Raw genomic sequence first — 12374 nt, 5'->3', positions numbered from 1 at the left:
ATCCACTCATTGACATCACACATTTTATTAGACTTGGACGAAAGAGGAAAGAGCTTCACTGGGCTTGGATACAGAAGTCACGTTAGCTGACCAGCACTCCTGAAGTCTACACTTACTCTTCCATATTCCTAAAAGGAGCAGACTAGGACCTTTACTCACCCCAGCAGGGCTCCACCTAGCTAGTGTGTTGGAGGGGCCTCTGTTAATCCAGAACACAGCAGGGTATGTAACACACTTCCAGTTACACAGGCAAATTAGCCTCAGTGATCGCTCACTGTCAGTTAGGGAGTTTCTGACTTTTCTGAAGAAAAGGACCTCAAAGTTACAGTGGACAAGAAACTGGCTATGAGTCAACAGTGTGCCCTTGTTGCCAAGACGGCCAATGACATTTTGGGTTGTGTAAATAGGGGCATTGCCAGCAAATCGACAGACATGATTGCTCTCCTCTATTCAACACTTGTGAGGCCTGATCTGGAGTACTATGTCCAGTTTTGGGCCCTACACTACAAAAAGGATGTGAAAAAATTGGAAAGTGTCCAGCAGAGGGCAACAAAAATGTTTAGGGGACTGGAACACATGACTTATGAGGAGAGGCTGAGGGAACTGGAATTGTTTAGCCTGCAGAAGAGAAGAAGGGTGTGGGGGGGAGAATTGATAGCTGCTTTCAGCTACCTGAGAGGGAGTTCCAAAGAGGATGCATCTGGACTGTTCTCAGTGGTACAGATGACAGAACAAGGATCAATGGTATCAAGTTGTAGTGGGAAAGGTTTAGGTTGGATATTAGGAAAAACTTTTTCACTAGAAGGGTGGTGAAGCACTGGAATGCGTTACCTAGGAAGGTGGTGGAGTCTCCTTCCTTTGAAGTTTTTAAGGTCGGGTTTGACAAAACCCTGGCTGGGATGATTTAACTGGGGATTGGTCCTGCTTTGAGCAGGGGGTTGGATTAGATGACCTCCTAAGGTCCATTCCAACCCCCATATTCTAGGGGTCTATGAAAACGTTTGTAGCCCCAGTCCACTGGGAGTACAAGACAGGCCCTGTTCAATGAGATCAGGAGTAACTAGCCCTGGTAGCTGCATCCATCACCACTTTGATTACTAGTCTCTATCTTTGAGAGCTACACACCCATTCCTGCTCATGGTGCTGTTGCAGTGCTGAACCCGAGAGACATTTCCTTGCCTGAAGCTTATTAATAGCTCAAGCCGGAGTTAGGATAAGCAAAAGTGATGGAGCTGCCTAGATGACACTAGGCACTTGTGACTTCAAGCATAGACACAAGCTCTCAGGAAAATGCATTACAAGCCCAGCGCTGGTCCTACTATGGATCTCCCACAACCCTGAGCCATTAGCCTGGCTAGGTTTACACTAGGCAGTAGGAAATGTTAGGCAGGTGCTTGGCTAATGGCAGGGAGGAAGGATGCAGGCTGGCTGATGTCCATGCTTCAGCAGGACTATCTGCTGCTCTCTCTCTTGCAGCTAGTTTCCCTGTGTGTGTTTTGTTAAATCCCAGTTGCCTGGAGTTGTCAATTCACCATCTTTTCCTAGACACTTCCAACCTGTTGAGCTTCTTGCACTGAACTAGAGGCAAGGCCCGGCAGTCTCCCACCACTGTATGTGACCCTTTTAACTTTGCTCATTACCAGTAGTAGGTTCTCAGTTCTCCACACACCTCATTTCCTCTCAAGGCCATAGTGCCCTATCTCAACAACCTGGGTCTTTCCCTCTGTTAGTTGGGTCTCAGAGCCTGTAATGTTGCCTTGCTAGCCACTGGAAGCCAGACGAGTGTTCTCAATGGGGAGAACACTGTTGCCTTCTTCTACATGAGAAAAGTCTCAATGGAAGAGTGTCAAATGGAGGCACCTGAAGAGATGCCTTCACCCAGGAGATGAGCTCAGCCATTCTGCAGCCCTTCCGGAGAAAGTGGTTGGAGGGGGTTTGTGTGTGTGAAGAAGAGGGGCATGGGGTCACCTCTACAGTATATGTTTCTACAGAGCATGAGCCAGGGAGGGAATCACATTAAGCAGACAGAAATTTGAATGCAGTTGAGGTTTATTGTAACATTAAACCCTAGTTTTACACATTAGAAAGCTAGGGAAAAGATCAAGCTCAGGAGCACTTCTTATGTACAGAGGAAGACAGCTGTAAGTATGTCCTGAGAGAAGCAGACTAGCCCTGCAAGGGATGCAGTCCTGCATGACTAGTGATGCCACCCTGTAACTGGTAATACATGGTTCTGGAGAAGTGGGCCTGGGAAAGGCCATTCAGGTTCTGCAGAAGGAAGACCTGACCTCAGTCCACCATCTGCCAAAGCAGAACTGTGGCCTCAGCAGGGAGACCCCACACTAGCTATGCAGGCAATTCAGCTGGATTCCTTCCAGGAGCAGGGGGAACCCTTCAGGCCTCCACCTTCTTTCCTTCCTCCACCAGCTCAACAGGACACGGTGGGGAGTCTCCAGCAGGAGTGAAGGGTCCCACGATCCAGTCCAGTGGAATGTTCTGCGTCACGTATTCCAGCAGCTCATCCAGGGACTCCTGGGCCTTGGTCACCATCTCCCGACTCCGGGCCAGGGCACTGCTGGACAGATCCTGGAAACAGCCGGCACTGGAGAAGGAGGCCTGGAGATCTTGTATACTGCTCGAGACCTGCTGGGCCTTGTCCTGGATAGTGCTGGGAAGGCCCTGGATGCTGCCCAGGAGAGTAAGGCAGGTGGTTTTCAGTTGCTGGGTGAGGCTCTGGGATGTGGCTAGAGCCTGAGCTTCAACCTGCTGGAAGGAGAAAGAGAGACTGGAGTATCTGCAAGTCTCCCCTGCAGATGGGGGGAGTTCACTGGAGCAAGGCTGTGCGGGAGAGAAGGAGGAGAATACCTTTGCGGAGTCAGGATCCTCCTGCCCTTCCAACTTCCCCCTGCAGTACTGGAGCCACATCTGGTACAGACGGTCCTGGCCATTGTGAAGCTTCTGATCTACGGCCTGCTTGGCATGGCTGATCTGCAGGAGGAGAGGGCAGTTAGCTGGGAAGAGCAGGAGGCGGGTGGCCAGGGAAGCTCTCCCACAGCTAGGTGTGGGCAGCAGGCAGGCAGCACTACTGCAGCGACACAGCTGGGCCCTTGGAACAAACAGTGCCAATGGCACTGAGCATGGGAGGCTGCAGAGACAGAGTCAAGGTTCCTCCCCCACTCTGAACTCTAGGGTACAGATATGGGGACCTGCATGAAAAACCTCCTAAGCTTACTTTCACCAGTTTAGGTTAAAACTTCCCCAAGGTACAAATTAATTTTATCCTTTGCCCTTGGAATTTCTACTGCCACCACCAATCTCTAACTGGGTTTACTGGGAAACGTAGTTTGGACACATCTTTCCTCCCAAAAACCCTCCCAACCCTTGCACCCCACTTCCTGGGGAAGGTTTGGTAAAAATCCTCACCAATTTGCATAGGTGACCTCAGACCCAAACCCTTGGATCTTAGAACAATGAAAAAGCATTCAGTTTTCTTACAAGACGACTTTTAATAGAAGTAAAGGAATCACCTCTGTAAAATCAGGATGGTAGATACCTTACAGGGTAATTAGATTCAAAACAGAGAATCCCTCTAGGCAAAACCTTAAGTTACAAAAAAGACACACAGACTGGGATAGTCATTGTAGCCAGCACAAATCTTTTCTTAGCCATTTAAAGAAATCATAATCTAACACATACCTAGCTAGATAATTTACTAAACGTTCTAAGACTCCATTCCTGTTCTGTTCCCAGCAAAAGCAGCATACAGACAGACAGAGACCCTTGGTTTTCTCCCTCCTCCCAGCTTTTGAGAGTATCTTGTCTCCTCATTCGTCATTTAGGTCAGGTGCCAGCAAGGTTACCTTTAGCTTCTTAACCCTTTACAGGTGAGAGGACTTTCCTCTGACCAGGAGGGATTTTGAAGTGGTTTATCCTTCCCTTTATATTTATGACAGACCGTGACCCACAGCAGCTACAGGGCAGGCGAGAGGGGTCGTGTTCCTACCAAGTCAATGATTTGCTGGAGCTGGGAGAGGGCCTCCAGGGTGCGCTGCCTGGCTTGTCTCATCTTGCCCAGGGCGTGCTGGTAGGCTCGCTGGCGCAGCGTGCTCGACAGGGAACCCAGACGCACGTAGTAACTCCGCTGCTCTGCGGGAGCCTCTCCAGGCCCCTCAAGGGGAGTTGTGGCAAGCTCAGCTGGAAGGGGGAAGGGGTCAGTTGGCAGCAGTGGTGCAAGTAAATCAGCAAGGTCAGGTACGCCGCGCCATTAAGACATTTGTTGCTGGGATGACGTACTGGAATGACGTTCGGTAGCCGCTGAAAACTGCAGGGCTCTCAGGAACCGCAGCAGCGAAAGGAGCAGAACGCTGGCACCTCCTGCAGTGTGTCTCTACCGCCCCCAGCTGGACCCCACCAGCCCTTCCATGTTGTTGCATCTCCTGTCTGGGGTCTGTAGAGCCCCCCGCACAAGGCAGGGTGGGGTCGTTTGGGGGGAGTGATGTGCCCCCCCACACTTTTGGGTCCCTCCCATGAGTTGCCGTACTGGTAAGAATTAAAATCTACTTGTACCACTGGTTAGCAGGGCCAGGATACAAGGCAGGGATGCGTTCAGCCCTCCCAAAGCTTGTGACCGATGCAATCTTTCCCAGGGCACGATTGGATGCCCTGCAGCACCGACCAGTAAGGCAGTGGGTAGCAGCATAGGGAGCGTCAGAGCCAGACAGGGCTAGCTGAGGACCCAGCATGAAGGAACAAAGGGAGGGCTAGTAGCCAAGCTAGTTTGCAATGCAGCCCAAAGGAGATGTGGCTCTTTTGGCAGCTCAGCTGTGAGCACTGAGTCCAAGCCATGCCCGAAGACACCAGGGTCACATTGGTTTGTATTCAGCAGAGGGGATCTTACCAAGCTCCTCCTCTGTCATGGGGAGGTAGTAGTCCATCAGCTGCTCAGATTTCCCCAATGCTGCGTCTATGACACTCGCAGCCATCTGCCCCATGCTGGAGCCCATCACTGTGCTCATGCTGCTGGTCACGGTGGATTTGGTCACCTCCAAGCTCTCCTGGACAGCCCCTTGGGCCACGCTCACCCAGCTCGTTACTGCATCCTTGGCCTCAGTGACCGTGCTGCAGACTGCATCCTTGGCACCCACCAGGTCTTGGGCATCCAAAGCCACCTAGAGGAAAAGGGGTCAGAGGAGAGGTCACTGAACACCTAGCGGAAGTGAAGGGCCCACAGCCTCATCCTGCTCCAGGACCAGCCGTGACACTCGTGAGTTTACCTTCTCAATCGGCTGCTGCAGGATGGGCAGCTGCTCCTCCAGTCTGTCCAGACCCCGACAGGCATATTCATTGGCTGCTGCAACTGAAACATAACCACAGAACTCGTTCCCTAAATTCCTTCACGTCCACAGATCTCGTGGGGCTGCCCATCTGTGTACATTGGAGGACTGGTGTTCCTAAGCAAGTGTCCCCAGGTTACTGATGGGAAAGCCAAGGAAGAGGGGTTGGGCAAGTTGCCCAAGGCTATGGAGCCAGTCTGTTTCAGAGCCAGGTTTAGCACTCAGGAGATCCGGCTGCCAGTCATCTGTTCATCCACCCCCAGCTTCTCCTAGAGGGTTTCAGGGGTCTCCAGTGCCTGCAATGGGCTCAGATCCTTTTAGCATAGAAGCTGCTTCCTGTACCCTCTAGCAGGTATTGCTCCATGGCATTAGGTGCCATACACAGTGCATGTGGCTGTGTGGTACTGGGCCAGCCATGCACACCAGGGATTGTGCCTGGGCACTGCCTGCCTCTAGGCTGGCCCAGCTCACCGCTGGTACCTGAGCAAGAGTCCCCAACAGCAGCTGCTGCAGCCGTCAGAGCTGCTCCGCACAAGGCCAATGCCTTGGCCAGATCACGTCTAGGAGCTAGCTGAGTTGAGAGGAGCAGGAGAAGGGAGTCTGTGGATTCTGTTTGCGGCCAGTTGGAGGCCGAGTTCAGTAGTGGGCCTAGAGCCACTGTAGGCTGAGCCTGCCCCCAGACCCACCTCCCCCGCCACACACACAGGAGTGTTCCTGCCTCCCTTCCCTTACTCACGCTGTGGCTCCAGCTGGGCCAGGATGGGCTGTGCCCTGTTGATAGCAGCAGAGGTGATGGCCCTCTCCCCAGTCTCTACCACCTCACAGACCCCTTTGATGCCTGGGTGGGTCTCTTTGGTGGCAGCGTACCTGGCAGAGGCCATCTCACAGGCAGAGCTGACCAAGGGCAGGCCAGCCACCCTGTCCCCTGCAGTCTGGGGGAGGGAAAGAATCGTCAGCTGGGGAAGAGCTCCTGGCTTCTTAAGATGCCCCTCCTGTCTCTTTCCCTTTGCAACTGCCGATTCTGTAGGAGACTGTCCTCAGAGCTAGGCAGTCTCCTGTCCCTGTCAGCAGGGGTTCAGTGGCCTGCCTGTGACATTAGTTACACACCCAGAAGCCTGGTCCCATTGCTGAATATTGGCAGCTGTTCCAATCTCAGGAATGCCATTTGCACCTTGGCACTCCCACCAACAAAACAGAACTGTGTCACAGTCTCGTTCTGTCAGTGAGAGCAGGATGGAGAGACCTTTTGTCTTTCCCAGTGCAGTCTCTCCCGATCAGAAACCATGTCTCAGTCCGGGACACGGTACAATGCCCCACTCTTTTTTGAGGGCCCTTGGGCATTAGTCAGCGGGATTTGCCAGTGTTACAGTGCAGCCAGCAGTCAAAGGATCCCCAGTGCTCCTCCTGGCTTCAGGGGGCACTTGTGGGCAGCGACTACGGCACTCCGAGAACTAGAAATTGGAGCATTAGCTACTGTTGTGGTTACGAGTCCCTGTCTCCAGCAGTGGAGACATTCAAGCTAGAACAGCCCTTCCAGCCGCCAAGCACACCTGCCTCCCCAGGAGGGACCCACCTGTTGCTCCTCTGCCTGGGTCTCCACCTGTGGTTCATTTTCCTTAGCAGACATGGTGGAGTGAGATGTCCCTGTAAGACCCAAAAAGGAATATTGAGTGGCTACAGCAGGAAATAAAATCAGTATTGTGTAGGAACATCAGGAGAGCTGCTCCCGGTCCGTTTTCTCTAAGAGCCAGACCAGGTTGTCCCCCTGTAGGAAGTCTCTCTACAGAGAGAACAGGCCAGGGCCTTAGACCTTTCATGTAAGGCAGGCCCAGAAACAGAAACAGCCAGTTCGTCTGGGTGTTGTCTTCTATCCCCTCTAGTGGCACCAGGACCAGTTAGAGAGAGATTAACGCATCCACTCTACAGTCTTAGCTAAGAGCCATATGGCTTTTAGCTCATGCAGTGGAGCTAAATGCATGAGCCTCCAAAGGGCCTGGGTTTGATCCTGCTGATGACCAGGGTCTGTTGGTGTTACACATAGATAGATCGATATTATAGTCAGAAGAGACCATTATTGTCATCTAATCTGACCTCCTGCACAACGCAGGCCACAGAATCTCACCCACCCACTCCTGCAAAAACCCTCTCACTTATGTCTGAGCTACTGAAGTCCTCAAATCGTGGTTTAAAGACTTCAAGGAGCAGAGAATGCTCCAGCAAGTGAACCGTGCCCCATGCTATAGAGAGAGGGGTAAAACCTGCAGGACATTTTCCAATCTGCCCAAGAGGAAAATTCCTTCCTGACCCCAAATATGGCAATCAGCTAAACCCTGAGCATATGGGCAAGATCCACCAGCCAGATAACCAGGAAAGAATTCTCTGTAGCAACTCAGATCCCACCCGATATAACACCCCATTTACACACTCCCAAAGCTTCTACTCTGACTTCAAGACCCAACAATACCTCCCAAGGGGAGCACCAGGACACCTGCACAGCTCATCAGAGGCATCTTCCTAGCTTAGTCTTTTCCCAGATTATACTCTGGGACAAATGGAATTAGCCCCAGTACAATCACTGACAGAAGTTATCCTGCTGAAGGTAGTAGCCATTGACTACACACACAGAACACTGAATTGAGAAGGTACCACTGGGGAGCCTTCAGGGACCTCCTGAGTGAGTAGTGTAGGAGTCTCCCTGGATACTGAATTACATAGGAGATGATCATAATGGTGCTTTCTGACCTTAATATCTATGAGTCTACATAGGAGATGCCCACTATGGCAGGCTGGTTATTTTAAAGCCGATTTAGCTGGTAAAAATACAAATATTTTCTATTGTCAGTTAAAGACTGGTCTGGTAAAGAAACAGATTCCAGTTCAGGTAAATTGACACCATCACTCCTAGAGGCAAGAGTGAGACCACTAACTAGAAAGCTAGGGCCAGGAAGCATTTCCCTTTCGGGAAGGCACCAGGCCTGTTTTCTTTTAGTGTTTCCTGCATTATCTGTTTCAGATACATATTGATTACCCAGCACTCCAGTCTCAGCTGAATCAGCCACCTCAGTCAAGTGTTTCCACCTGCAGATCATTAGGACAAACCAGAATTCAGACCACAGGCAGCAGTCCCAATCCCCATCCCAGAATGGGGGCAGCATAGCTTAGCTCAGCTCAGGTAGAGAGGGGAGTGGAGAGTTTTCCCATAGTCCAAGCTCTAATTTAGTTCTCTTTGTTAAATAGTCTATTCTTCTCTAGGGAAGCCTCCATCTCCTAGAACATACCATTAATCCAGGCCTCCCAGTCTGGAAGGCAGACAGTTACCTTCCCTGGACTGTTTGCTCAGAAGACTCAGCTAGAAATGCTTTACACAAGTACAGCTAGAAAGTACTGAAAGAAGCTAAGAGCTTCTGATCATTCAATCCTAGCTATTACTGGCCACCAGGAAAGACATTGGGTCACAATCTGTGTAAGAAAGAGCCCCCCTCTAAACACCCAGAGACATAGTACAGAGCTTAACCACACATCTTACCAAACTTCTACACTCCTAATCTTTCACCAATACTCAGACCTTCCCCAGGTCTCAGCCATTATATTCCTGTGATGATGTCATCATGGGGCTGGACACACTAAACAGACAGCTCAGGAGACCAATCACACAGCTGCATTCCCAACTTTACCCCGTGAGGGCTGTGAGCCTCTGAAAAGTTACAGGGTTTCGGAGTTGCCAGTTTTGGCTCCCGTTGGTCTCTCTGAAGAGCGCTTTTACGCTCCATTTCCCTGGTAACATTTTCAGTGTAGAAGGTTTTTTCTCACTAAAACAATCTAAGAGAGGAGAGTGCTGATTGCTCAAAGAGAGTTAGGTTGCCCTACACTGGGCAATAAGGGGTTAAAGACTGAGTGCAGTTAGCAGTTCCAATATAAGGGTCAGTTCAATACATGGAACCCCAGGCTCAGGGGAGCATTTGGGAAATGATGGTGTTGCCGGCACCCAGTGCCGAGAGGCTGAAAAACAGCTTGAGTTGGTTCGTGACCCGGTGTGCTACACCCAATAATCACAACGCGGTGGAGAAGCAGAAAAGTTTATTTGCAGCTGCAAAAAGGTACAGGGAGAATACAATCTCAAATCCTGCACACAGAGGAGGAAGTTACACAGGCTTTTATACATCCTTTTTCCCAGCATACTTATCCAATAGCAAGCTGCCCCAAGTATCCATATAGCCAGCCAATCCAGTTCCCAGCTAGTTCCCTGAGTCTGTGTATCATTTGTTAAACTATACATAAAGCTGCTTTATTCAGCATTGTTCTTCCATATCTCCCCTGTTTGGCCTTGCTTAGTTTCAGGCAGTCTGACTCTGCAACATACTGTTGCAGATTCTCAGCATAACTGCTGTGTGTGCCTCCAGGCGGGGGGGCCAAGGACACTTGGGCCTAGTACGCAGAGCTGCTGCGAGTGCCTCCAGGCAGGAGGGGGGACCAAGGACACCTGGGCCTAGTGCGAGGGGGCTTCATCGACACTCGTGGTCTTCCATCCCCTCGAGTTACCTAGTGGCCATGCCCCAGTGTCCCCAACAATGGGGATGACACAGCCATAGGGAAGGACTAAGGGGGGAGACAAGCTCAGGGAAAAGTTTGGGCATGGGGGAGTCAGTCATAGCCACGATGCTCGGCTCTACCCTCTCCCCATTGTCATTCCTGGCCTAGTTACTCCAGTGCCAGGGCCCTTCCCAGCTGGAGTGACAGCAGATCACAGCATGTATAACTTCTTCCCATAACCTCCCCATCGCCCTTCACACAGGGAGTAAAATCAAAGCAGGGAATGACAGTGGCCTGGGGCTGAGGCAGGTGCTCACCTCACTCCTTTAAAGCAAGCCTAGATGTTCACACTCATGTGTCTGTCCCACAGGGGGATGTGAGTGGGCCTCCATCCAGACACACGACCTTCAGCGGTTGCAAAGGCTAGAGTGGGGCAGTGTTAGGCCCTGATTCTACAATGAGCCCTGCACAAACCAGCCCCTGCATTTACTCAGACCTCCAGTAACTTCAACAGGCAGTTGGGAAGAGTAGCTGAGTTCCAGAGAGCTCTGCACAGGTGCAAGTAACACCAGCACAGAGAGACCATTGCATGGTCAGGGCTTAGAAACCACCTTCCCACCCATAGCCCTCCCACACAGGCAGCCAGCAGAAAAAGCAAGCCCAACCATGTTCAGAACACACTACAAGTCTTTCTACCTGGTAGCTACAATCCCTAATTATGCAGGCAGTAGTGCCCTGGAAAGATAGCCAGTTGGGGGCAAGAAGCATCTCTTTCCTTTTCCAATTTCTCCTTTTAATATTCAGACCATTGGAGTGTAGCAAGTGTGATCTCTATGCTCACACCTTGGATCCTCCAACAGGCCTTTGGATTAAAGACTTGAGCCCATGGGTGAATCATGCTGGGGTTTGCTGAAATAACTCACTGCTCCTTGTGCCATAAATACTGTATCTGGTGGGTTAGTCAGTTACTGCATTTGCTTTGTATAACTTAAGATTGGTCCAGCAACTTTTTTGATGTGGTATCTTACGGCTGACCCTGGCTTGAGGATGTGTTAGAACCACCCCTTCCCTATGGAAAAATTAGCTGTAAGGGCTGTGCTGGGGAAATGTAGGCTGCAATGCTCTTCATGGTGTAAAGAAAATCCAGCTTCTTTCCAAGTTTGAAGCAAATATCTGCTGATGTGAAATCCACTCATTGACCTCACACATTTTATTAGACTTGGACTAAAGAGGAAAGAGCTTCACTGGGCTTGAACACAGAAGTCAGATTAGCTGACCAGTACTCCTGCAGTCTGTACTTACTCTTCCATATCCCTAAAAGGAGGAGGCTAAGACCTTTACTCACTCCAGCAGGGCTCCACCTAGCTATTGCTTTTACTCACTCTTCCCCGTGAGTTTGCTGGAGGGGCCATTTTTAATCCATAACAGAGCAGGGATTAAAACACACCTCCAGTTCCACAGGCAGACTAGCTTCAGTAATTGCTCCCTGTCAGTTAGGGAGTTTCTGACTTTTCTGCAGAAAAGGACCTAGGGGTTACAGTGGACAAGAAGCTGGATAGGAGTCAACAGGGTGCCCTTGTTGCCAAGGCGGCCAATGGCATTTTGGGCTGTATAAGTAGGGGCACTGCCAGCAGATCGAGGGATGTGATCGTCCCCCTCTATTTGACATTGGTGAGGCCTCATCTGGAGTAGTGTCTCCAGTTTTGGTCCCCACATTACAAGGAGGTGGTGAAAAAATTGGAAAGCGTCCAGCACAGGGCAACAAAAGTGATTAGGGGACGGGAACACATGACTTATGAGGAGGGGCTGGGGGAACTGGAATTGTTTAGTCTGCGGAAGAGAAGAATGAGGGGGGATTTGATAGCAGCTTTCAACTACCTGAAAGGGGATTCCAAAAAGGATGGATCTAGACTGTTCTCAGTGGTAGCAGATGACAAAACAAGGATCAATTGTCTCAAGCTGCAGTGGGTGAGGTTTAGGTTGGATATTAGAAAAAAACTTTTTCCACTAGGGGGGTAGTGAAGCACTGGAATGGGTTACCTCGGGAGGTGGTGGAATCTCCTTCCTTTGAAGTTTTTAAGGTCAGGCTTGACAAAGCCCTGGCTGGGATGCTTTAGTTGGGGATTGGTCCTGCTTTGAGCAGGGGGTTGGACTAACTGGCCTTCTGAGGTCCCTTCCAACCCTGATATTCTATGAAGAGCTTGGTATCCTCAGTCGATTGGAGAACAAGGCAGGCCCTTTCCAATGAGATGACCACTTTGTTACTAGTCTCCATCTCTGGGAGCAACACAGCCATTCCTGCTCATGATGCTGTTGCAGTGCTGAACCCGAGAGACCTTTCTATCCTAACTCAGGCTTGAGCTACTAAGGAACAGTGATGGAGCTGCCTAGATGACACTACCTACTTGTGACTTCAAGCACAGACAGAAGCTCTCAGGAAAATGCATTACAAGCCCAGCACTGGTCTGATTATGGATCTCCCACAACCCTGAGCCATGTGCCTGTACGGTT

General features: G+C 50.6%; 1 protein-coding gene across 1 annotated transcript; it reads right to left on the bottom strand.

The window, feature by feature from the left end:
- Nucleotides 1–2394: 2394 nt before the first annotated feature.
- Nucleotides 2395–8422, bottom strand: LOC140912143 (perilipin-3-like). Its single transcript, XM_073346309.1, has 8 exons — nt 8362–8422; nt 6907–6977; nt 6070–6265; nt 5274–5356; nt 4898–5168; nt 4004–4194; nt 2866–2988; nt 2395–2766 (listed from the first exon to the last, which is right to left on the bottom strand). The coding sequence occupies exons 1-8, from the start codon at nt 8420–8422 to the stop codon at nt 2395–2397; spliced, it is 1368 nt and encodes a 455-aa protein (XP_073202410.1).
- Nucleotides 8423–12374: the final 3952 nt, after the last annotated feature.

The sequence above is a fragment of the Lepidochelys kempii genome, chromosome 5, assembly GCF_965140265.1.
Source record: "Lepidochelys kempii isolate rLepKem1 chromosome 5, rLepKem1.hap2, whole genome shotgun sequence".
NCBI lineage: Eukaryota > Metazoa > Chordata > Testudines > Cheloniidae > Lepidochelys > Lepidochelys kempii.
Note: the sequence above shows the minus strand (reverse complement) of the source record. Positions and strands in the feature narration are given on the sequence as shown.

Bases quoted from the DNA above. Each gene is read 5' to 3' on its own strand.
- LOC140912143 (XM_073346309.1), bottom strand. From the start codon at position 8,422: ATGATCTGCAGGTGGAAACACTTGACTGAGGTGGCTGATTCAGCTGAG. The intron at 5,357-6,069 runs GTGAGTAAGGGA...GTTATGTTTCAG, and splicing joins GGCCCAGCTGGAGCCACAGC to TTGCAGCAGCCAATGAATAT. The intron at 2,767-2,865 runs GTATTCTCCTCC...TTCTCCTTCCAG, and splicing joins AGGATCCTGACTCCGCAAAG to CAGGTTGAAGCTCAGGCTCT.